Here is a 24,734-nt window from a genome sequence, read left to right as displayed (position 1 = left end):
AAGTTCCTTGCGAGGACTGCCGACAACAAAGACTATGTGGTAGGGCCACAACACATTATGCAACATTTTGTTGCAGGTCCTCCCTTGTATATTTATATATTGCTTATAGCAGCAGAGTATATTCTTTGCCTGCTTGTGGAGAGCCTCTGTTCCATCAAGGTTAGAGCTGTTACTGCTTTCTCTGCCTCCTTCTCCACCCTGTGGATTAGTTTGTTAATGTTAGGAAACTTATATTTTTGTGAAATTTGATGGATTTTTTGGGGGGTGGAAGGACATTGAAAACCACTTTGAGTCCACACGGAGTGGAGAAAAGTGGGTTAAAATTCTCAAATAAATTCTAAAAACAAATGTTCACTTATTTTTGTGTAAATACATACCCATCCTCCAAGGAGCTAAGGATCATATAGGATTTCCCTAATTAAAGGAATGTCAGTTTGGTGCTTGTGAGGAATTGGATGACGGGAATAAATGATTGTTAAATCTCTCCCTGATCCAAATCTTGCTCTCCCAAAATACTGTCACTTTCCTCAACTCTTTCTATTCCCCCCCCCTTTAACTGTCAATTGTTCTCAACTTTCTAAAGGTAATAAACACGCTCAGTTCTTATTAGGCTACTGGGGCACACGTTTCTTTTTAATTTGCAAGTCAAGTTGTTCTGCATTCTTGACTAGTCTCCTGAGTATGCAGAAACCCTTAGCTTATCTGTTCTGTTGCCCTACTGATAGACCCTCATCATGTTCAGTATTATAGGGAACGAGCTGGGAGAGTCTTCAATGTAATTTCAACTAGATACTCCCAGGTGATCTCAAGATATAACACTGCTACAATTCTCCCAGATTAAATGAAACAATGTTCTTAATTTTGCTTCCGTGATGCCTGTTGCCTGTGAAATGTTATTGCCCCCTTTCCTGAAAAGTAATAAAGTTGTGAAAAAGCCTTGCAAATAATGTAAGTTTGAAGAATATGTTATATGTTTAGAATTTATTTTGAAAATCATAAATATATCATTATAACAATGTAGGCAAGGCAGATTACTGAGTATAACGCTGCAGTGCCAACAGGTATTTCACAAACATAATTTGTAGACTGGTAGGGCTGTAAGATAGCACAACTGAAAATGGGAACAATGACTTCAGTGGGAGCAAGCTCTGCCTTTAAGTAAGTAATTAATGACTTGCCATGGAGCATCACACTGCGACAGAAAATGAAGAAGGCAAATAAAGTTGTGGCTTCAGGCATCTCAGGGTGTTTGTTTGCTCTATTTATTCAAATACAAATGAACAGTTGGTGACAGCAATTATATGTAAGGAGGAAAAAAGGAGGGGTGCGGGGAGGATCTAAAGTTGCAGCAGATTTTGCCTCTCTGGAATGTTATATGTTTCACATGAATAAATAAATGACAATCAAAACTGGTGATTGTTGTAATAAAGTTGCCCAGGTTAAGAGTCAGATCTGCTGAAACCAGCTGGCACGCCAGCGTTATATGATGGGGTATTTTGAGTACTTCAAAACCAACTGGTATAATTATACCTTAGGGCATAGTTTTGAGGAGCAAATTATTCATGCTGTAACAGCTTAAGTTTTTAGAGTTATAAAACTTCTTGCACACAACTTCTTTTGATGATTTACTTTCATCAGCTATTCTTGCAATAAAGCTTCACCAGACTTTCCCCAAAGAGTAGTGCAATCTTAAGCAGAGTCATACCAGTCTAAGTTTAGGATTGCACCAAAATTATGTGAAACATCTATCCCACCATTCTTCCAACACTGCCTACTCAGAGCAGTGTCTGAGCCTCAAAATAGCCCTGTCAATAGCTCAGGCTGAAAAGAGGCGGGCCTTTCCTCAAGGGACCTGACAGCCTCAAATTTCACAGGGGGGGGAGGGATAGGGCTGTCAGCCTCTGGCCTGGAGACCTCCCAGAATTACAAATCATCTCCTGTCGACAGAGATCAGTTCCCTGGAGAAGATGGGATTTCCCAAACCAGAGCTGGCAACCCTAATGATGAACAGGAAGTGCAAGAGTAGCAAGCTGTGAATGAACAGCACCTTCCTCCTCTGCAATGAGCAACTTTATTTCCATTTAAGTGAAACAAATGCACAGGCAGCCACTACAAAGTGGCTTTACAATCTTTTCAAAGCACTGCAGCAATAAATTCTTGATCAACAGTTCTATATTAATGCTGATAAAAATACCCCCCATTTTAAAATTCCAGGAAGATAAGGAGGGGCTAATTCCTTAAAAGGCTACAAATACAACTCAAAGCACAAGGCTGCTTTTTTACCCTCTATACAGATAGTATCATCAAATTTAATGTTTCATTTTAAAAAGTCATCCAAAGATGTGTACGTTTTTGGAAACTGAGTCACAAATACCTCCTAAAATAACATAGAAACAAGTGTGTTCATCTTTCTGAACATTATGATAAACTATACAAGTCAGAACCAAAAGTGTTAATATTTGGAGAGTAGTAATGGTAAACATTCTACAAGTTCCAACAAGATGACATACATGTTTATGTTATTCAGCTGACATTTCATTTTCACATTAAGACAGATATATGAGACTTAAAACAACAACAAAAAATCTCACAGAGAAACACAATATATTAAGAAAAAATAACTATATTGAAAGTTTGTACAAGATTGATTATGTTTGACCTGTTCTGAATCTATATAGTAAAAATTCTGGAGTGATTTTTGTAGCAAACATAAATGAGCACAGGTACAAATTACAATAAAGTGTAACAGAGTGACTCCAGATATTCATGATATGTATACTGGTACACACACACATATATAATGATATACAGGAAATGAGAGTCATGATCTCTACATTTGCTTTTTTATTCTCTGTAGGGGACATGCAGATACTGTCATGGTTTGTTCAGCACACACATCTCATAGAACAAATGTGGAGCTCTCCCACCACTTTAGACATTACTTGGCCACCAAATGAGAAGGGAGCACTCACTGGAGAAGACCCTGATGTTGGGAACGATTGAAGGTAAAAGAGGAAGGAGACGGCAAAGGATGAGATGGTAAGACAGTGTTTGGTTAGACAGTGTTATCGATGCAACAAACATGAAATTGAGCAAACTCTGGAGGACGACGGAAGACAGTACGGCCTGGCGTGATATGGTCCATGGGGTCGTGAAGAGTCGGACTCGACTGTGCGACTGAACAACAACAACAACAAAAACTGATACAGTAACCGTGAATCGATCATTTCCTATATTTGCCCATGTGACTATGTATTGGGTCTCTTAATGTCATTTGGAACTAACTGTACATATATGTCAGTGACATGGCATTGTACTACATTGACACTGTACAACAGTCTATGTACTATACTACATTGCTTTTGTACTATATATTCTACTGTCATCTAGATAAATAGATCTCATATGAACATCTCAGCCTGCACGGGAATAAGATAGCTACTTGGCACTCTGGAGAAGCTGGTGAGAGTGAAGTAGGACACATGGTACTTTGAGCATAGGAGGTGAAACACATGAAATGAGGCTGACTGAATACAGCACAGAGCCCCTGTGAAGGTCTGTGCTGCAGTAGTGTGAGTGGCAAAGAAATATTACTTCTCTGCTAACATAGCATCTGTAAAATCTCACACCTTGCTTGTTAAAACAGCTCAGGCAGAATCATTGGTAGTCCTCTGCTATTTCAGTTATATTCCACTGGGGGTAGGGCACAGGTTTGATAATCTGCAACAATTGAGTGACCTCTGGCTCACAAAGCTTATGCCATAAAGACCAAGCAGACTTTGATTCATGAAAGCTTATGCCACAATCAGAGCTGGAATGATGCCAAAATTAAACAAACTACATCTCAAGTCCCCTGATTATGAGGGGTCTTTAAATACAAAATAAATACTAAGTTTCAAAGTTTGAAGAATAACACACATTTTCTTTTTTCTTTTATTAAAATACATTGTATTTAAAGTCTTCTCAAAGAGTAACACACATTTTCAACAACATTCTGAAGCCTCTTAAACTTGACATAGTTTAGCACCTCAGCATGTCTTAATCTGACCTGACCAGAATAATTTTGGTAGCCTTTCAGGTGTCAAAGAGTTTTATTTTTGCAGGCAGTCATTTACACCCACACTGACTTGGCCACCATATTAAATTTAATTGTTGTACGGGGATTAATTTTGGACTCCCAAATCACCATTGCTTAGATGAGTTTTAGTTGATTTCAGCTATTCAACAAAACACTTTAAAAAAGTACTTGGGAAGTTCTGTGCCACATAAATCTGGTGGCATTTTACAGACTAACATTTATTTCAGTACTAGGAGTAAGGCCCATTATGGGAAGAAATACAATGCGCTCTAAAAAGAAACTCCAGGTGAGTGTTCCTGCTGTGGCTGGTGGGGCAGCAGAGGGAAGGGGAAAATAGATGGAGGTGAACCATGTTTATTTCCTTCTGCTTAGCTATAAGGCAGGGCTGTTGTGCCCCAAGTGGGTAGTATGGGAGGAGAGCCACATGGTAACAGGTATGGTTCCGTCCACCCCGACTTATGTTGATTTGGGGCTATGCAGTGGCAGCTAAGGTAAAAAAGCACCTCCTCCTGTGCCATGTTTTCTGGGTTCCAAGGGTCTGGAAAGGGGTTCTGTAGCCAGTTACATGGTTGTCAACTCTGGGTTGGGAAATACCTGCAGATTTGAGGGGTAGAGCCTGGGGAGGGCAGGGTTTGGGGTGGGGAGGGACCTCAGCAGGTATAATGCCATAAAGTCTACTGCCCAAAGCAGCCATTTTCTCCAGGAGAACTGATCTTGGAGATCTTCAGGTGGCACCTGGAGGTTGGCAATACTAAGGGGAGGGCCAGAACTGTAGATCTGAGGGGGAGAGCCTGGGGGGGCCGGGGTTTGGGGTGGGGGAGGGACCTCAGCAGGGTATAATGCCATAGAGTCCACTGCCCAAAGTGGCCATTGTCTCCAGGAGAAATGATCTTGGTCATCTGGAGATCAGTTGTAATAGCTGGGAAATTTTCTGTAGGGGAAATGAAGTGCTGTGACTGGGGAACACAGTGATTTCTGGGAGATCTCCAGGCCCCACAGGGAGATTGGCAACCCCAGTGAATCTTTAGGAGACAACTAAAAGATATATATATTACTTCAAAACACATTCAATGACTCTCAACAGCAACAATAAACTGTTTAGAATGTTGGAGGCGAAGACCAATCAGGCCACATATGCTAATGACCTCTGTGTTCTGACTAGCTATGGGGGAGGGGAGGATGACATGTGGAATAGAGTGAGGCCCAATCAGCCTGCATATGCAAATAACCTTGAAAGGCTGGCCCAATCAAGTAGAAGTTGTCGGGAATACAGCTAGCCAGAGAGAGAGAGAGAGAGAGAGAGCACACTTCAATGGACTGTCTAGATTTTTGTTCTATTTTGCAAAGACAGACTATCAAGGCTACACCTTTGCAATCATCTGTGCCACAGGCCATCTTGTATAGTTGTAGGCAATTGCTTGGCTCTCAGTGAGAGGCAAACTGCATGATATGTTTCTTTACACATTTACACTAGTTTATTTATTTATTTATTCAATTTTATTTATACCCCGCCCTCCCCGCACGCGGGCTCAGGGCGGCTCACAATGTACGGGTGCAATACAGCACCGTAATTCCACAGTATGGCACTCAGTGCAATAAAAACACAATAAAACATTTAAAACAGTTAAATACAATGGGCTACGCCCAAGGATCCCGCGTGACTGACACCCTCTCTCCCTATTGCACATGCCCTTGAGTCCAGAGGGAGGATGCTGTGGCCCCCCCCCGATGTTCATTGGCCACTCAGCCTCATCCAGCGGTGCCGCTATACAGGCCCCTGTTGGTGATAGTGGTGGTGGCGGCGGCTCCTATTCGAAAGCCTGGTGGAAGAGCTCCATCTTACAGGCCCTGCGGAACTGTAACAGGTCCCACAGGGCCCTGATCTCCTCTGGGAGCTCATTCCACCAGATAGGAGCCGCCACCGAAAAGGACCTGGCCCTTGTGGCTGCAAGCCTGGCCTCTTTAGGGCCCAGGGTCGCAAGAAGATGTTGCGACCCCAACCGAAGTGCTCTTTGGGGCCTGTGTGGGGAAAGGCAGTCCCTCAGGTATGCCGGACCCTGGCCATGTAGGGCTTTAAAGGTGAGCACCAGCACTTTGAAGCGGATCCGGAATGCTATAGGCAGCCAGTGCAGCGCTTTCAGCACAGGCTGGATGTGGTCCCATTTTGAGACACCAGCAACCAGCCTGGCCGCCGCATTCTGCACACCAGCCGAAGATGGTAGAAGGCCGCTTTGGCAGTGGCTGCCGCCTGGGCCTCCATCGTTAAGGTGGAGTCCAGGAGCACTCCCAAACTCCTAACCTCCGAAGCTGGCACCAAAGGCGCCCCATCGAAGGCCGGGAGCGGAAGCCCCAATCCCATCCCGTTCCGACCCAGACACAGGACCTCCGTCTTTGCCGGGTTCAGCTTCAACCAACTCAGCCTGAGCCATCCAGATACGGCCTGCAACTCCCGGTGCAGGTCTTCTGGATCAGAGTCCGACTGGCCGCCCAACATCAGATAGAGCTGGGTGTCATCGGCATATTGATGACACCCAAGCCCATACCTCCGGACAATCTGGGCGAGGGGGCGCATATAGATGTTAAAGAGCATCAGGGAGAGAACTGCCCCCTGAGGCACACCGCATTCAAGCAGGTGCCTCCGGGACCGCTGCTCCCCTAATTCCACCCTCTGTCCCCGACCTTGGAGGAAAGAGACAAGCTACTGAAGAGCGAGCCCCTGAATCCCCACGTCGGCAAGGCGGTGGGTAAGCAACTGATGGTCGACCGTATCAAATGCGGCCAACAGGTCGAGCAACAACAGCGCCGCCACACCACCTTGATCCAGATGTCTACGGAGGTTGTCAGTAAAGGCAACCAGTACAGTCTCCATTCCATGCCCAGGGCGAAAGCCAGACTGGAATGGGTCGAGGGCGGAAGTGTCATCTAGGAAGCCCTGCAGCTGTGTCGCCACCGCCCTCTCAATCAATTTGCCCAAATAGGGCAAATTGGACACTGGTCGATAGCTGGCCAATTTGGCCGGGTCCAGCGTTTACCTATGTCCGCTGAAGCCACACAGCAGGTGTGGGGAACTGCTTCTTTAAAAAAGGAGAGTACATACAGGCTCAGAATGGCACTTCTGGGAGAAGAAGGATTCCCATTTCCCCAGCAGTTTTCTCACATGAAACCACTTTGGGGGGAGCTATTTCATCAATGTTGCTGCTCCACATGAACTATCTGTGGATGTGGAACAGCAAAATTGGTAAAATAACTCTGTCTCCAGTGCAGTTTTCCAGGGAGAAAACTGCTTCAGGGAAGAGAGGCAGGAGCCCTTCCTCCCCACACAGTGCTGTTCTGAGAGCCATTTGGACTCTCCTTTTTTTTTTTTTTTAAGAAGCAATTCCACACAGCTGCTGTGTGCTGTTGGGAACACAGGCAAACTAGTGTAATCGAGTAAAGAAACACATTATGTAGTTTGCCTCTGACACGATCAGTTTAGAGATCAGCTTGAGTATGTACCATCTGCCCTAAAGGATGTAAACTTTACAAGAAAAGCCATCATGGGACCCTACTGACCTAGGTAATTATTTGCCAGTTTCCAATTAGGGGGAAAGATACATGGAAGGGTGACCGACAGCCACAGCTACACTTGGATGAATCTGTAGATTCAAGCCTAGTTTGGAGATAAATGTTTTGGCTGCTAGTAGATAACCTGTACTAGTAAAGAGAAAGGGAATGTAACTGTCATCATACTTTCAGCGCCTTTTTAAAAAATTAAACTTTTGATTTTCAGTAATGTATAGGACATTTAGGAGGGGAAGAACATGGGGAAGGGGATAAGACATAAAGGAAATTTTTCCATCAAGCTTATATAATAGCTGTTACAATACAATTCCCATCTTAAACCTTTGTTTCCATACCTCTTTCATTTATAAATTCTAAAGCTATAGTGTAGACGATTAATCCAATCACTAAAATCTTCCATTATGGTTCCTGAAAAAGTACATATTATTTACAGTTCAAATTACATTTATCCTAAGTTTATAGTAACCAGGGGTCATTTCCTGCCAGAGCAGTGCTTGGCTCTCAGTGAGAGCAGTGCTCTGGCAGTAAGGAGCCCAGGGGCGGGGGCCCCCACCACCTGCTGGGATTTAAATGCCTTTCTTTCCCTTCCCCAGATGGGGAAAGGGAAAGAAAGGCATTTTAAACATGCCTGGGTCCCCTGCCCGATCTTCCCTGCCCTTGCCTTCTCCAGCCAGCCTGCCATGGCAGGTTGGCTGGGGAGGGGAAGGGGAGACTGGCAGGCATGCTCCCTTTCCCCCCTGAGCCTCTCCACTTTGGCAGAGAAACTTAGGGAAGGGGGGGATTTAAATGCCTTTCTTTCCCTTTCCCAGATGGGGCAGAGAAAGAAAGGCATTTTAAACATGCCTGGGTTCCCTGCCCGATGTTGAGAAGATCGGGCAGGGAACCCAGGCATGCTTGCCCTTTGACAGGGTGTGTGGCATATACAAATGAGCTATGCAAATGAGCCCCTGTGTGCTGACTTAGCTGGTAGCCACCGAGGTGATAAACTGGAAGCTGAGAACACGAGCCGGAATCAAGGTCAGTGACAAAGCCAAAGGACTGATAGTCGGGGAGTCATTTCAAGAATGCAGGTTTCCAAAGGCAAGGAGCGACTGCTGCACACTCAGAAGCAGGTCTGATTTTGCAGAGTTGTTGCCACGCTGGAGCAGGTGCACCAAAGAGCTTTAAACAGATCCTCCCTCCCTTTGGAGTTGAGTCTGCAGAGGCTTACAACTCCTCTCATTGATGTTGCTGGAGCTGCAGCCTGGCACTTCTTCTTCATTCCTGCAAAGTCAGCCTCTGCCGTGCCCTATGTTTGGGGCACTCAGGGGAACTAGGCAGGGAGTCTGACCTTGGGGTGTCTGCAGCTGGGGTTGCTGGCCCCGGCTCAGGAATGGCCTCTCCTTCTGGCTGCACCTCTTGTGCAGCTGCTGGGGACTCTTCCTCCTCAGGTACTGCTAAGGGTTCTTCCTCTGTGCTGTTTCTACAGGAGGCTGAGTTGTTCCTTGCCTCTTCCTCATCTGAGGAGGAGTCAGCCTTAGCTGGACCTGTACCCACGACACCCTGCATCTCTTTTTCTATGAAATGACCCCTGATAGTAACTATAATCCATTACTCATGAATTTCCTTTTCACAGTTTCTTTTCACCCATTATACTTTCAGCAACTTCTGATACCATCAACCACAGCATCTTTTTATTGCTTTTTGGGTTTGGACTAGTGTGTACTTCTTATGGTGCTGGGAAATTATTGTTCCTGTAGATAGGATTTTTCCTGTGATGTGCTTCACAATTCAATTTTGTCATCCATGCTGTTTAAACATTTACATGACATCACTGGCAGAGGTCAACCAATTTAGAGTCCAACCAGTTATCTAGAGTTCAGTGTCAGTACCCTAAAGACATCCAACTGTATCTGAGCTCTTCATCTGGTCCATGTTCTGCAACAGACGTTCTCAGTAGATGTCTGGAGATGGCAATGGAAAGTATGACTGTGAATAATTTGAGGCTTAATCCAGACAAAACTATTATGGTGATGATGGAGGTGTTCAGGAAATTATTGGGCTAGGAAAATGCTTATCATGGAGAGGATTACACTTCCCTGAAGGATCAGCTCCATCGTCTGGGATTTCACGTGGATCCTACATTGTTGCTAGAACTTGCCATCTGAGCCCAGTATTAAAACCAAAATATTCTAGTGTTATCACTAAAGCTTTAGTGGCATCCATACAGCTGTAATACATTTTATATGAGCCTGTCCATGAAGAAGATGAGACACTACAAATAGTTCAAAATGTTACTACTTGTCTTTTGTTGGAAATCAGCAGGACAGTGCATTAGATCGATGCTTGTGATAAACATGTTGGTTACTTTTGTATATCTGTACTGACAGTGGACCTCTCTATTCCTTCCTTTGACACATCCAGCAAGGCACATCAAATATAGATTAAATCATATACAATTGTATTCTTTCCACCATTAAATGTTCTGATTCTATGGACTTCCCAACTCTGCTCTGGATAATTAAGTTAACAAGATGTTAAAACTTCCTAAAGGAATGACCCTTAAGAATTTGCAGTTTCAGCACATGTTGCCATGTAAAGCAGAACTCATTATTTCAGTCAGACTTAACCACATATTCAAGTTTCCACCAAAAACATATGTACTGGATGCAATGAACTGTGAATGGAAGGCATTGACAGAATGAGTCAAGCAAGAAGGATAATTTTTATCAACCAAGCTGCTAATTTCTGCACTGCCCCAATGTTCCTGAGAATAGCCTGCCCCTTAAGACCAGACCTTTGGAAGATCTAGGTAGTAGAAAATTCCATTCTATTAATCTCTTTTCATTCATGGTTCAAAGGATCCAACCCATGCACTTTAAAACACATAACATTGACTATATCATGCCTTGTTTTTTTCTAAAAAAAATAATTTCAAGTAAAAAAGGAAGTGACAGATATCTACCAATAATAAAATGAATAGCATACCTGGTCTGAGGGAGAGCAGCATTTATTTGCCATCTTTATCTGCAGAAAGAGATCCAGATAGTTGTGTTACCAGATCAACCTATCTAATAGTTATGAGTTTCATGTATAAGTACAATTTGGTCCCAATCACAACAGTACTGGAAACTAAGCTATATTTTCAATATAATTTAGTATAGGCATTTTCTATAAAGGCTGAAAATATGAAAAATATGGTTTTCTGCATAATATTTACCTTCCTGGTGTAAGGAAATGAAAATACTGTTCCTTAAGTTAGCTTATAGGATCTCAGTCCATCAATGTATTTTAAGAGACAGCTATGATTTTTAATTTCTATTAGTTTGTTTTCTGCATTTTTCACCCATTTTCACTATGGGAAGATAAGGCAGAACTATAGGTTTATTATATGTATCATAAATCAGGGAAGTTGGTTTTAAGATGGACTACAACTCTATTTCCCGGAGACATTTGTGCTAACGATAAACCCAAAGGAACTTCTGTGAGAATGGAAAACATTTTCTTGCCTCACTGGTGTGGAACATTAACCACACGGAATCAATTCTTTTAAAACTTAGCTCCTGTCAAGAGTGCCTCTTGAAATAAGTAAGACTAGCACAACCTGAACCACTGGAGGATTTTACTATTTTATATGAGATGCAGATTCCCAAGTATGCTTACACAGGTTGAAGCGTATACAGAATACAATTTCAAACTACCTTAGCCTAAGATTACCTTCTTACCCACAGCACTTTTCCTAGAGTAAACAATTAAGTCGTTTCCTAATGAGGAGGAGGAGAGGAGATTGGATTTATACCCCGTCCTTCACTACCCAAAGGAATCTCAGAGCAGCTTACAAACTCTTTTCCCTTCCTCTCCCCACAATAGACACCCTCTGAGATAGATGGGGCTGGGAGAGCTCTGACAGAAATTGCTCTTTTTCAAGGACACAATAATAGCATAATCATTTTAATAAATGCAGACTATGAAACTGGAGGAGAAAGCGCTGTCCCTTGTTTGCCCGGAGGGCCTATTTTTTATCTGTTTACACTCTATTTCTGCTGCCATTCCTTCCAGATTCTAGAAAGTGCTCTTTGTGGGAAGGGAAGATGAGTGTGTAACTTAAGGCACAGACCACTGCTCAGTTATACAGCAAAGGCTTTACATGCATGAGGTCCCACACTCACTTCTTGAACAATGATCTCACTTAGCAGGGATGGAAAATAACCCTGTCTGAGACCTTCCAGTCTGAGTAAAATAGGATTAGATGGATACAAATGGGGGCCCGTGATACTCACCCCCATGGGCACTTTCTCGCCAGGCTCCCCTGCAGCTGCCAGGCCCACCCCCACCCCCGCCCCTGCTTTCGGCAGCTCTCCTGGAGCTGCTCTGGGTGGGTTCACTGATGCTTCCTTCCCCCCTCTCCACTGGGTGGCTTGCCCAGAGCAGTTCTGGGTGGGCTTGCTGAGGCTTCTTTTCCCCCCTCCCGACTCTTGGCAGCTCAGCCAGAGGTGCTCCAGGTGGGCTCGTGGAGGCTTCCTTTCCCCATTCTTGGCGGCTTCCCTGGAGCTGTTTGGAGCTGCACTGGTGCAAATAATGCTACTTTACTTTTGGGGGAATTACTCCCCCTCATATAGTTTCTTAAAGAGTTAAGACTTTTCTGCACACCTAAAGGGTGCCCCAAGTGTGCAGAAAAATCTCTTTACCCTCCATCTGCACATAGGGGTCACAGATGGGAATTAGCTCTATAGGCAGGATTCCCAAGTCCATCTCCCCTGGCATTAAACTTTGGCAGGGGGATCTCTAGGGTTCATTCGAATAACCATTATTTTCAATAATACTAATTCTGTAGCCTTCCATATTTTACACAATAGAGAAATATTCCTTCCTTCCTTCCTTCCTTCCTTCCTTCCTTCCTTCCTGCCAGTCTCCGGGTGGAGGTGGGAGATTCCCTGATTTTTTTGGCTCCCCCCAGATGCTGGACAGCTGGCTGGTTATCCTTCCTTCCTTCCTTCCTTCCTTCCTTCCTTCCTTCCTTCCTTCCTGGATGCCAGTCCCCGGGTGGAGGTGGGAGATTCCCTGATTTTTTTGGCTCCCCCCAGATGCTGGACAGCTGGCTGGTTAGAAAAGCACTGCCCCCAACAATAGACCATGTCCCCATTTGAAAAGAGTGGGTGCCATGTGCACCCGCTTTTTTCAAGTGGGGGTTGCACATGCCTGCCCTACAAGCTGCAAATTTGCGGCTTGCAAGGCAGGCATGCATGGTGCCCACTTCCCCCCCAACCACTCTGCATGACTTCACTCTCCATGATGTCATTGTATCAGGAACCACCCCGCCCCCTCCTGGACCGCACTGGGGAAAAGATGGGACCTGGCAACCCTACTTTCACCTTGTCAGGTTCCCCCTTGGCCTTCAGGATGGCGCCCCCGGTGGCCGTAGTGGGGTAACGTCAGTCCTACAGCCCGAAGGGGTTGAGGGCTGGACGGAAGGAGACAGCGTCGGCAGAAAGCGGGGGAGAGGTGGCCTCAGATTGGCAGGGGGCGGGGTTAGGAGCACCCCTCAGTGCCCCTCTGCCTGCATGCCGTGACAGTGCCCTTCTTTCCGGGTTCTCTCTCGGCCTCCGAGCGATGTCTCTCTGTTCCTCTCCGTCTCGGCATGCTCTCCTCCCCGGCCCTCTCTGCGTCCCCCTTTTATTCAGCCTCCTTCGTCCTCCACCAGCCCCTATCTCCCCGTGCTCTTCGCCCCGCCGTCTCTGTTGCTGCTCCCGCCCGGCGCCCCACCCAGCCGCCCGCCTGAAGTCCCCGGCTCCTCGGCTTCATGCTCGGGCCCGACCGGGGCTTCTCCCTGCCCGGTCGCCGCCCGTGTTGGGGGGAGAGTCGCGTCGCTCGGCCGCGTCGCTCCCTCATTCTGCCGGCGGGTCGTCCGGAGTCCTTGGGTGAGTTGCCGGGGCTCCCGGGGTGGGCTGGTGAGTTGCCGGGGCTCCCGGGGTGGGCTGGTTCTCGGCCGCGACCTCCGGAGCAGGACACACCTATCAGATTTCATGCATCCAGACATTAGGTTACTGTGTCCTTACTGCTTACACACTGAACACAGTACCTGTGACGGACTCCAGGCTTGGGATCAGCCTGCAAGAAAAGACACCTGCAGTCACGTGACTAGCAGTGGTGATGTAATTCTGATGCAGAACTCAGGGAAATTTCTAATGGAAAAAAACCCCACTTGACAGTTGGAATTTGGCAGTTGAGACTGTCAGTTGGTTTTAGTCAGTTGGTACTGTGCCAGGGGACTGAGAAGTCTTGTTGAACATCACTGAGTCAGAGGAGCAAAGGAGCCTTCACTACAGATTCCAATATTAAGGGAACCTGAGAAGAGCCAAGTGTAGTTCTATACTACAGTGAAAACTAAGGAGTCTTCAAAGGAAAATAAGCTCCTTGGGGTTAAACAAGATCTTATGTACCTCTCACATAAGATCTATACCCTGCTGGAGAGAGTCAGGTTCAGTGGATATAGTGTGCACCAAAAGGGTTTAATGGACACTAGTGTCCAGAAACCAAGGCACAACCAGGACCGGCCCCAGGTTTTTTTGCAGACTTGGAGGCCTGCCCTAGGCACAGCAAAGGTATTTCTCTATGAAAGTGGAGAGTACCTGAGAAATCAACACAGAAACTGACAGTCTAGAACAGCACAAGGGTTGAGATTGGAGAGAGCGTACTGTAGCATCTGAAGTGAGTGATTATAAGTGAACGGACCTAAGGCTGAACTATACCATTTGAACCAACGTATACACAAGCATCAGTCTCGTCTTTGTATATCTATTCCCTGCCTGCCCGCCCTTGTAAATAAAATCTTCAGTTTGTTTTATTGTTCCCAGTCGCATGTGCCTCAGTGTCTGACAAAGTGAAGCACCTGACAAAATTAAACCACAAGATTCCTCTCAGAATAAGGGTGGTGTTCATGAAAAGCCACAGTTATTAATATTTATAAAAAGGTTTCATCAATAAGTGGCTGGGTGTGTGACAGAAGGATGAACTGGGTGGGTTCCTGGTTGAACAGTGACAGTGTCAGTGAAAAATAAAACTTGTAAAAGAGTGAAGGAACAAATCACCACATACCCAGAAATAAGGAAGTTCATCGCAGTACCCAATTCAGTGTGGTGTAGTGGTTATGAGTGGCAAACTCTAATATGGAGAACTGGGTTAGATTCCCCACTCCTCCACATGAAGCTTGCTAGGTGATCTCAGGATGGTCACAGTTCTCTCAGAACTCTCTCCACCCCACCTACCTCAAAAGTTGGATGTTGTGGGGAGATAAAAGGAGAGGCAATTGCAGGCTGCTCTCGGACTCTTTAAAGTAGGGGAAAGCAGGGTATAAAAACTACTGTCTTGAATTCAAAAATGCTTCAGCCCACTTATGTTTAAAATCATAAACATTTCATTTCATTCTACAGGGTGCACATCTGTTATTACTTCAGAAATATCACCTTCTTGCATATTACATTCTCTGGATAATCATTTCCTTGTTTACAATATGCTTATTTATTTAGGATTTATATTGCATCCTCCTACTTAAAATCAAACAGAAGATAATTTACAAAAAAGGAACAGGATAATGGCATAAAATAAATAAAAAACAACTATTTAAAACTAAGTTAATAAAAATAATAGAATTAATATAAATTGTGGAGAAACACCCTCCACCCAAGAATTCACATCAGTGTTTCAGTTATTGTGACTGTCCATGGACAGGAGCTGTAAAGTACTGTGTTCGCTGCATGGAGGACTCGAACTACAACATGCATTCAGATGCATTTATTGTATGTCACAACAAGACAAACTAAACAGTCCTGCAAGGCCAACTATATACACTCCACCCGGCACACCTATGTTCCCATTGGAGGGTTTGAATTTCCCACCAAGGGTGCTATTGGTGGACTCGAGGTGGACTAGGATCCTAGGTCCCCTTTGTGTTTGAGCAGTGGACCCCAGGTGGCAGTCCATGTACATAATAGGAATCCTGCTGCAGAACAACAGCTGGTAGAAGGGAGGGGGATTAGAGATAGCAGCCATCAAGTTCCCAGCACAGAGAACTCAAGCACTAATGGTGTGCTATTTTATCCCCTGCTAATGTCACACTTAAAGCCATAGAGCTAGGAAGACTAAAGCAACAGAAGGAAAACTCTTCCCTTGGGACCAGAAGGCCATCCCAAGGTGTGGTGAGGTTGCCTCTTGTATTTGGGGCAAGCCATGATGGACTAAGCTTTCACCAAAGGGACTCCAATTTGTTCATAAGGCACAGAACAATTGAGAGGAATCCCAACCTGGAGATCTAAGGTAATGATGAATTCTAGCTTATTGCAAATTCACGTAAAGTGCACCTTTCCTAAAATTTTTACATCATTTAGTGTAAAGACTGTACTGTTTCACCTTTTCTTTGTTCCCTTGGTAAGCCTTAATTGCGTGAATGGAACATGTGTATTCCTTTATTCATTTATTAAACTTGCTTATATTTTAAATGTTCTGCATCTGATCTCTGGAAAAACACTATCCCCATCTAGTTGTGCTATCTAAAGTGTGGTAGTAGGGAGGGGTGCACCACGGCAAAATTGTGATAAATAGTCCCCATGTTTGCTTGTAGAAGGGTGGGAGGTGGTGCAGTAACTAGGCGGGTCCTCTAAATGACAACACAGGTAGAGTGCAAGACATGTGACTCAATTTGGCAGAAGATACTTCTAAGAGTCATTGGTGGCAGTTGGTGGTTACCAAGGTTGTAAATGGCACCCCATGGGTTCTTATGACTTCCCAGAGGTCCAATGAGAAGGAACAGGAAAGGGTTTGTGAGCCTATTCTTTTACACAAACACACAAAATAAACAGCCCAGTTAAACAGCACTTATCTCTCCCATAGCCTAGTCAAATCAAGCTCAAAACCCTGGAACAAACAGGTGTAATAAACACAAAAACAATATTTAAGGAATCTAAGAACACGACGTCAAAATGTATCATCACACCCTGACCTGGATAGCCCATGCAAGCCCAATCTCATCAGACCTCGGAAACTAAGCAGGGTTGACCCTGGCAAGTATTTAGATGGGAGATCTCGAGAGAATACCAGGGCCGGAAGGCCAGAAACAGGCTATCAACCCATGCCCCAGTATGGGTTGCCAGAAGTCACCATGACTTCCAGGCACGGGCACACATACACACAAATGAAAAATACAAAAAAATTGTATCATTACCACTTCCATAAATAAAAATAGCCCCATCACTATCTGTAGGGAGGTGAATGAGGCCAGTCAGAGACAAGGCAGGGGCTTCTGCATATTCATGGGACTCTCCTGAAAGAGAAAGTGGCACAGTCTAATCTGGGGAACCCTGTTTGATTCCCAATCGTTCCACATGAAGCCTGCTGGATGACCTTGGGCCAATCACAGTTCTCTCAGAACTCTCTCAGCCCCACCTACCTCACAAGGTGCCTGTTGTGGGGAAAGGAAGGGAAAGGTGATTGTAAGCTGTAACCAACCCTTCTTCTTCCTTCCTTCTTCCTCACATAAAGAAAAGCAGTACTTTGCAAATTAAAAGAAGGGGGGGACCTAAACAACCAGAATCCACATGAGTGTAAAACATGGAACATAAATATATGGGCGTGAATCCACTGGAGTGTTTCTGTGGACTGAAGGATTTCTGTTCATGGAATGTGCAACTTACTCATCTCCCCTGCGGTTCTAAATTGTTGCTGAAATGTTGCTCCTTGGGGACAGGAACCCCCAGGAGCAGCATGTGGGGGCATTTTGGGCTGCAGTAGGAGGAGGAAGTGAGAAAGTAATGCTCTGCTGGTGTAAACCCTTCTGTCTGCAGAAATGCAATGGGAATCTGAGCCATGGGCAGTTAACTCCCAGCTCAAAGTGCACCTCAACCATGAACACTCTACATGATTTTAGGCAAGCCACCTTCTTTCAGCTTCCTAATGCCCTAAATAGCAGTATGATAATGATACAATTCTTTTCTTCAGTGTTCTCAGGATTACTGAGAGATATATGTATATGAATTCTCTAAAAACCTCTATTATTTAAATTCTAGATGCAAGCTTCTGAGCCATCTGAATTCTTGCACATTAAAAACATTAAAAATAAACAAATATTGCTCTCCTCAGTTCCTATGTTGTTCTACAAACTTTTCAGTCTCCAGATGGCTGGAATAATGAGTTAGAGAAATGGACTGCTGACCTTCCGAAAAGCTTGGAGACACAGCATTTCCATGAATAGCAAACTCAAGTTAGAGTACTGCATCTGTATCATTCAGTAGAGTAAATTTTCCTATGGAAGGACTTTTTGGTTCAAACCCAGATTCAGATTACTAAAATGGTTTCAACATCTCTCTTTTAACAATAAGATAGGAAGAGATAGTTACAAAGACGCAACATGATGAGCTAATATTCAGAAAACTGACAAGGCAAAGCATTTTGAATGGGGACAAAAAACACAAGTATATGCTGAGAAGATATTTTTAGTGTTCTATTTTCTGCTCTTCCCACTACAGTCGCTGAATGATTTATAGGTGTGCATGAATAATTGATGAACACAAAAAGGAAGCACTTTTTTGAAAGGATAGGCTGCAGTTCTACACACACCTATGTGGCAGTATGTCCCACTGAAATTACTGGGACTTACTTCTGAGTAAACATGCACAGGATCAGTCTGCAATTCATCTAAGCACAGGAAATAACTGTGGGCTGATTACTCTGTTGCAAAAACTGTCAGAATGTGGTTGTGCCCATATGAGTACGCCAATATCTAATTAATATTATCTGCCTTTTTTTTAGTTATCAAACAACACTATTCTACTTCCATTATAATAATTTATTGCATTTTAAACAAATGCATGGAACACCTTGAGACAGAGCAGAACATTTTAGGAGGCTCGGAGAACCTTTCTGAAGACATAAGAAGACCAGAAAGCAGAAGAACTGCAGAAACTTCAGTATCACTGATAACAAAATGTTTCTTGCCATGTTTCTCACTCTCACAGTGTAGTAATAAACATTCCTGATAGGGAAAAAACATTTCTTGGTAGAACTGAACCCAAACCCTGCAATTTCCCTGTATGTGCAAGAAGGACAAGGCTAGAGAAATTCCATGGTCTAAGATGAAAGGTTGCACAGTCTCTCAAAAATCCTCAGCAGGACAGTGGAAGATGCTCCCCAGCACTGAAAGGGGCTTAACCCAAATGGGTCACAGTAGAGAAGTTCCCTGGCCTTGTGCTCTGACAGCAATGCTATGAACTTATGACAGGCCCCTGACTCTCCCCCACTCCCAGGCAGATTTTACCACCAAAAAAAAATACTTTTACTTCCCCTGTGTGACTGATCCACCCTTTGCTATATACAGATTTGAAAGCTTAGCTCATACAAGAGAATGTTATGGCTTATCTTCAGAGTTTCAAGATGTTTTCAATTAGAGGTGCTTTGCTTAGTATATTTCAGCAGTAACACAGGCTTTTAATACTGTTTTCTGGAGAATAGCATTTGCTTATAGTTTCTAGATTTTTCCCTTCAGTTCTAGGTTTTCCCTTTAGATATTACAGTTTTTCATTAACTCCTGTTATCAGAGACCAGGGTTCTCTTCCCAATCCCTTTCACTGGCAGGAAGTTATTCTCCTTGTCCCTAAGAAGAAATAACTCCTTTTACTATTTGGCTTGTATGAGAGTTCTCTCTAGCTACTCAGACATTCTGCCGAATCCTTCTCCAGTGCTTGTTAGATATGTCCCACTCTGAAAATGGCAGCCCTGCCACTGTCAGTGAGCATGAGAGGAAACAGGGCACCATGCTAAGGATATGGGAAATGTGCCCTCAGAAGGGACCTCTTCATCAGTTGGTGAACGGGTATCCTTTTGCACCAAGGAACCATCCCTAGGCAGGGAGGGAAGGGAGCTCTTGGTAGCTGGTGATTCGATCCTTAGGCAGGTAGACAGCTGGGTGGCAAACCCATGTACTGACCGTATGGTGACTTGCCTGCCTGGTGCAAAGGTAGTGGACATTACGCGTGTTCTAGATACGCTGGTAGACAGTGCTGGGGAGGAGCCAGTGGTCATGGTACATGTTGGCACCAACGATCTGGGGAAATGCAGTCATGAGGTCCTGGAGGAAAAATTTAGGCTGCTAGGCAGAAAACTCAAGGCCAGAAACTTCAATGTAGCCTTCTCAGAAGTGCTACCTGTTCCACACACAGGGCCGGAGAGACAGGCGCAAATCAGGAGTCTTAATGCGTGGATGAGATGGTGGTGTCGGGAGGAAGGGTTCAAATTTATTAGGCACTGGGATGCTTTTTGGAACAAGAGGGAGCTGTACAAAAGAGACAGTCTCCACTTGTCCCGAGAAGGAACCAGGCTGCTGGCACTCAAAATCAAAAAGGTGGCAGAGCAGTTCTTAAACTGAATATTGGGGAAAAGCCAACAGTAGATGAAAAGTCTCTGGTTTGGGATGGCTCATCTCAAAGAGATGAAAAGGTAGCTGTTACTTTTCTACAAGGAAATTAGAGTTGTCCACTGAGACTGTGGCTAACGATATGGACTGCCTGGCAAGGTCTTGAGGCAGCAGGAGGAAGGTTGTGGGCCTAATATGACCGGGAAATTATAGAAGTTTATATACAAATGCTAGAAGTGTCTGAGGTAAAATCAGGGAGTTGGAATGCTTGGTGATGGGGAAAAACAGTAGACATCGTGGGTATTTCAGAAACTTGGTGGGATGAGGAAAATCAAAGGGATTTGGTGATTCCCAGTTATAAATTATATCAGAAAGATGAGGGGGAAGGGTTGGAGGTGTGTGTGGGGGGTTCTGTATGTCAGAGAGGGTATACATTCCAGTAAGACTGAGAAGGTTAGAGAATTGGATTCACTTCTGGAAATGCTATGGGTCGAAATAGTGGGCCCAAAAGGAAGCTTAAAACTGAGAGCTTATTCTCGCCCACCAGATCAAAAGATAGAGGAGGATTATAAAATGATGAATGAATTAAAGATAGTGGCTAGACAAAATAACTGTGTTGTAATAGGTGATTTTAACTATCCACACATTGATTGGGTCAATATGTGTTCAAGATGGGAAAAAAAGATTGAGTTTCTAGACACTCTCAATGACTGTGCTATGGAACAGATGGTCACAGAACCTACCAGGGGAGAGGCGATCCTGGATTTGGTCCTAAGTAATGTAAGTGACAGCAAGGAGAGATAAGGAGGCCTTCCTGAATGAACAGTGCAAAGTAATAGAAGAAAACAATAGAATGGGAAGGACTAGAGATCTCTTCAAGAAAATTGGAGAAATCAAGGGAGCGTTCCATGCAAAGCTGGCCATGATAAAGGACAAAAACGGTAGGGACCTAACAGAAACAGAAGAGATTAGGAAAAGATGGCAAGAATACACAGAAGAACTATACAAGAAAGACCTCGATGACCTTGACAACCACGATGGTATAATCACTGACCTTGAGCCAGACATCCTGGAATGTGAAGTTAAATGGCCCTTAGAAAGCATTACCAACAACAAAGCTAGTGGAGGTGATGGTATTCCAGCTGAGCTATTCAAAGTCTTAGAAGATGATGCTGTTAAAGTGCTGCAAATTTGAAAAACGCAACAGTGGCCACAGGATTGGAAAAGGTCAGTATACATTCCAATTCCAAAGAAGGGCAATGCCAAGGAATGTTCAAACTATCGTACAATTGCACTCATATCACACGCTAGCAAGGTCATGCTCAAGATCCTACAAGCTAGGCTTCAACAGTACGTGGATAGAGAACTACCAGAAGTACAAGCTGGGTTTCGAAGAGGCAGAGGAACGAGAGATCATATTGCCAACATTCGCTGGATTATGGAGAAAGCAAGAGAGTACCAGAAAAACATCTACTTCTGCTTCATTGACTATGCTAAAGCCTTTGACTGTGTGGATCACAACAAACTATGGCAGGTCCTTAAAGAGATGGGAGTACCAGACCACCTCACATGTCTCTTGAGAAACCTGTATAAGGGCCAAGAAGCAACAGTTAGAACCGGATATGGAACAACTGATTGGTTCAGCATAGGAAAAGGAGTACGACAAGGATGTATATTGTCACCTTGCTTATTTAATATATATGCAGAGTACATCATGCGAAATGCTGGCCTGGATGAATCACAAGCGGGAATTAAGATTGCTGGGGAAAAGATCAACAACCTCAGATAGGGGGTTGCAAGCATAGGGGGGATGCTTGCCTTGGTTCCACTGTCTGATGGGGGGGTCTGCCCAGGTGAACTTTCCCTGTGAGTTTGCTGTCTTATTTCTGAGCTGTTCCATAGACTCCTGTAACTGCAGCTGTCTTTTCTGGAAAGAGCATTGGAGAGACTTTTTGGGGGAGTCTGTAACTGGGACGCCAGAAATGTAATCCACCCCCAACTTGAAGAGATTGTAAAAGAGCAGGTGGCAGGGTGAGGTTCCCTGTGCATTTGGTGTGTGTAACTTGCAGGGGGTCCATTCTATATACTTTTGAACCTGTGTCTGACATGTCCCCCCAAAAAACACTTCCCTGACTTGACCTTAGTCCTGTTGGGTTCACAGTGCCACAGTGGCACTAGTTCTGCTGGGCACATTGCACTGGTTCTGCTGGGCTTGCAAAAATGCCTCCAACCTTCAGTTTCTACTGCAGAGATTCTCTGGGACTTCGATTCTGTTCTGCATGGCTTCTGTTGTCCTTGCTTTTTTGCTGTTTTTCCCTCCATAGGAGCACCTTCTTTGGGGGGCTGTAACTTGGACCCCATAAATCCAATCCTCATCAAACTTGGAGGGCAAGTAGAGGAGAGTCATCTGGAGATCTCTTGCATGTTTGGCATCTTTAATTTGCACAGGATCCATTCTATACAATCCTGACCCTCATGAACCTGTGCTTGTCATTTCCCCAGAAAATGCTTTCCTGGGGACACCTTCTTTGGGGGAGCCATAACTCGAACCCCATAAATTCAATCCTCACCAACCTTGGCATGTAGGTAGAGGTGGGTTAGCCGGATATCCCTTGTGAGTTTGGTGTCTCTATCATGCTGAGGGGTGTTCTACCATGTCACAAACCTCACAAATGAAACTGGTTTATTTGTGATGTTTCATGGTTCATGAAGCTGGCATACCATGAACCATACCACATTTTCCCAGTTCATGCCCATCACTACTCAACACCAGTTCTCTAGGTGAAATCCATCTGGTTGTCCTCATGAATTACCCCTGCATTGACCCATGTGGATCTATAAGAACCAGATCATCACTGAGACAGTACCCTAAGACCACAATTGTACCTTTAAAGATTGACTACCTCTTTCAATAGTCTTTCAGTAGTCATGTATGGCTGCGAGAGTTGGACTATAAGGAAGGCCGAGCGCCGAAGAATAGATTCTTTTGAACTATGGTGCTGGAGAAGACTCTTGAGAGTCCCTTGGACTGCAAGAAGATCAAATCAGTCAATCCTAAAAGAAATCAACCCTGACTGTTCCCTGGAAGGCGAGATAATGAAACTGAAGCTCAAATACTTTGGCCACCAAATGAAAAGGGAGCACTCACTGGAGAAGACCCTGATGCTGGGAAAGATTGAAGGTAAAAGAAGACGGGGACAGCAAAGGATGAGATGGTTGGACAGTGTCATCGATGCAACGAACATGAAATTGAGCCAACTTCAGAGGACTGCGGAAGACAGGAGGGCCTGGCGGGAGCTGGTCCATGGGGTCGCGAAGAGTCGGACTCGACTGTGCGACTGAACAACAACAACAATGCCCAAGACCTGGTGAGAGATGTAAAAGTGACTGTACCACTTGGGAACAGTGACCATAAAGTTACTGAGTTCAACATTTGTATAAATAGGGAGTTGCCCAAAAAAACCCGACACAACCACTTTTAACTTTAAAAGAGAAGAAGAAGAGATTGGATTTATACCCCACCCTTCACTACCCAAGGGAGTCTCAGAGCGGTTTACAAACTCCTTCCCCTTCCCCTTCTCACAACAGACACTCTGTGAGGTAGGTGGGGCTGAGAGAGCTCTGACAGAAACTGCTCTTTTTCAAGAACAGCTGTGCCAGAAGTATGGCTTGCCCAAGGTCATCCAGCAGGTGCAAGTGGAGGAGTGAGGAATGAAACCCAGTTCTCCCAGATTAGAGTCTGTGCACTTAACCACTACACCAAACTGGCTAAAAGGGGTAACTTCTCTGAAATGAGGGAGCATGTGAAGAGGAAACAGAAAGTAAAAGTAAAAAGGGTCGAAACCATTGGGGAACTTTGGAGACTACTTAAAACTACAAACCTAGAAGCTCAGAAAAAAATATATACCACAGGTTAGGAAAGGCACAAGTAGGTATAGAAAAAGGCCTGCATGGTTAACAAACCAAGTAATGGAAGCTGTAAAAGGTAAGAAGGATTCCTTTAAGTGGTGGAAAGCTAGTCTCAGTGAGGGAACACAGGCTGTGGCAAATAAAATGCAAGTGTGTGATCAGGCAGGCAAAAAGGGAATATTATGAATGTATTGCAAAAAATCCTTAAAGAACATAAAGACATAAAGACCAACAATAAAACTGAAAAGTACGCAGACAGACGAGTGATTTCAGCTTAGCGTACTTTATTAGATCAAGAATAAGACAACCCTAGCCGGCTCACAGGCCGGCTTACATCCCCATAAATCCACCCCTAGAACACCCCCCCCACTTCCCAATAGGTCCTAACTAGTGGCCAAGAGTCCCATAGGCTCTCGGCCCAGAGCCTAGCCCTCTGGTTGGTGCGGGCTAGGATCCGCATCGTCCTTTGATTATTGGAGCGAAGCTCGACACTTGCTCTTGATCGCGTGGTGCCCAAGCTGACTACTCGGTCAGAACTTGATACATTACAAAAACTTTCTTCAAATACATCAGAAGCAGGGAACTAGCCAGGGAGGCAGTGGGGCCCTTGGATGACCAAGGGGTAAAACGATTACTGAAGGATGATAGGGAAATGGCTAAGAAGCTGAATGCATTTTTTTTTTTGCCTCTGTGGAAGATGAGAAGTGCTTGCCCACTTCAGAACTGCTGATTTTGGAAGGGGTGTTGAAAGACCTGAGTCAGACTGAGGTGACGAGAGAGGAGGTCCTAAAACTGATAGACAACTTA

At 44.6% G+C, this 24,734-nt stretch overlaps 1 protein-coding gene across 1 annotated transcript in view; it reads right to left on the bottom strand.

Annotated features, from left to right (window-relative positions):
• SNTG2 (syntrophin gamma 2) overlaps positions 1-24,734 on the bottom strand; it is a 321,822-nt gene that overhangs the window by 111,428 nt on the left and 185,660 nt on the right. Inside the window, exon 11 of the mRNA XM_015422984.1 lies at positions 10,607-10,645. Within this exon, the coding sequence (XP_015278470.1) occupies positions 10,607-10,645 (39 nt within the window). The remainder of the gene's footprint in view (positions 1-10,606; positions 10,646-24,734) is intronic.

The sequence above is a fragment of the Gekko japonicus genome, unplaced genomic scaffold, assembly GCF_001447785.1.
Source record: "Gekko japonicus isolate JY-2015 unplaced genomic scaffold, Gekko_japonicus_V1.1 scaffold465, whole genome shotgun sequence".
NCBI classification, from domain to species: Eukaryota; Metazoa; Chordata; class Lepidosauria; order Squamata; family Gekkonidae; genus Gekko; species Gekko japonicus.
Note: the sequence above shows the minus strand (reverse complement) of the source record. Positions and strands in the feature narration are given on the sequence as shown.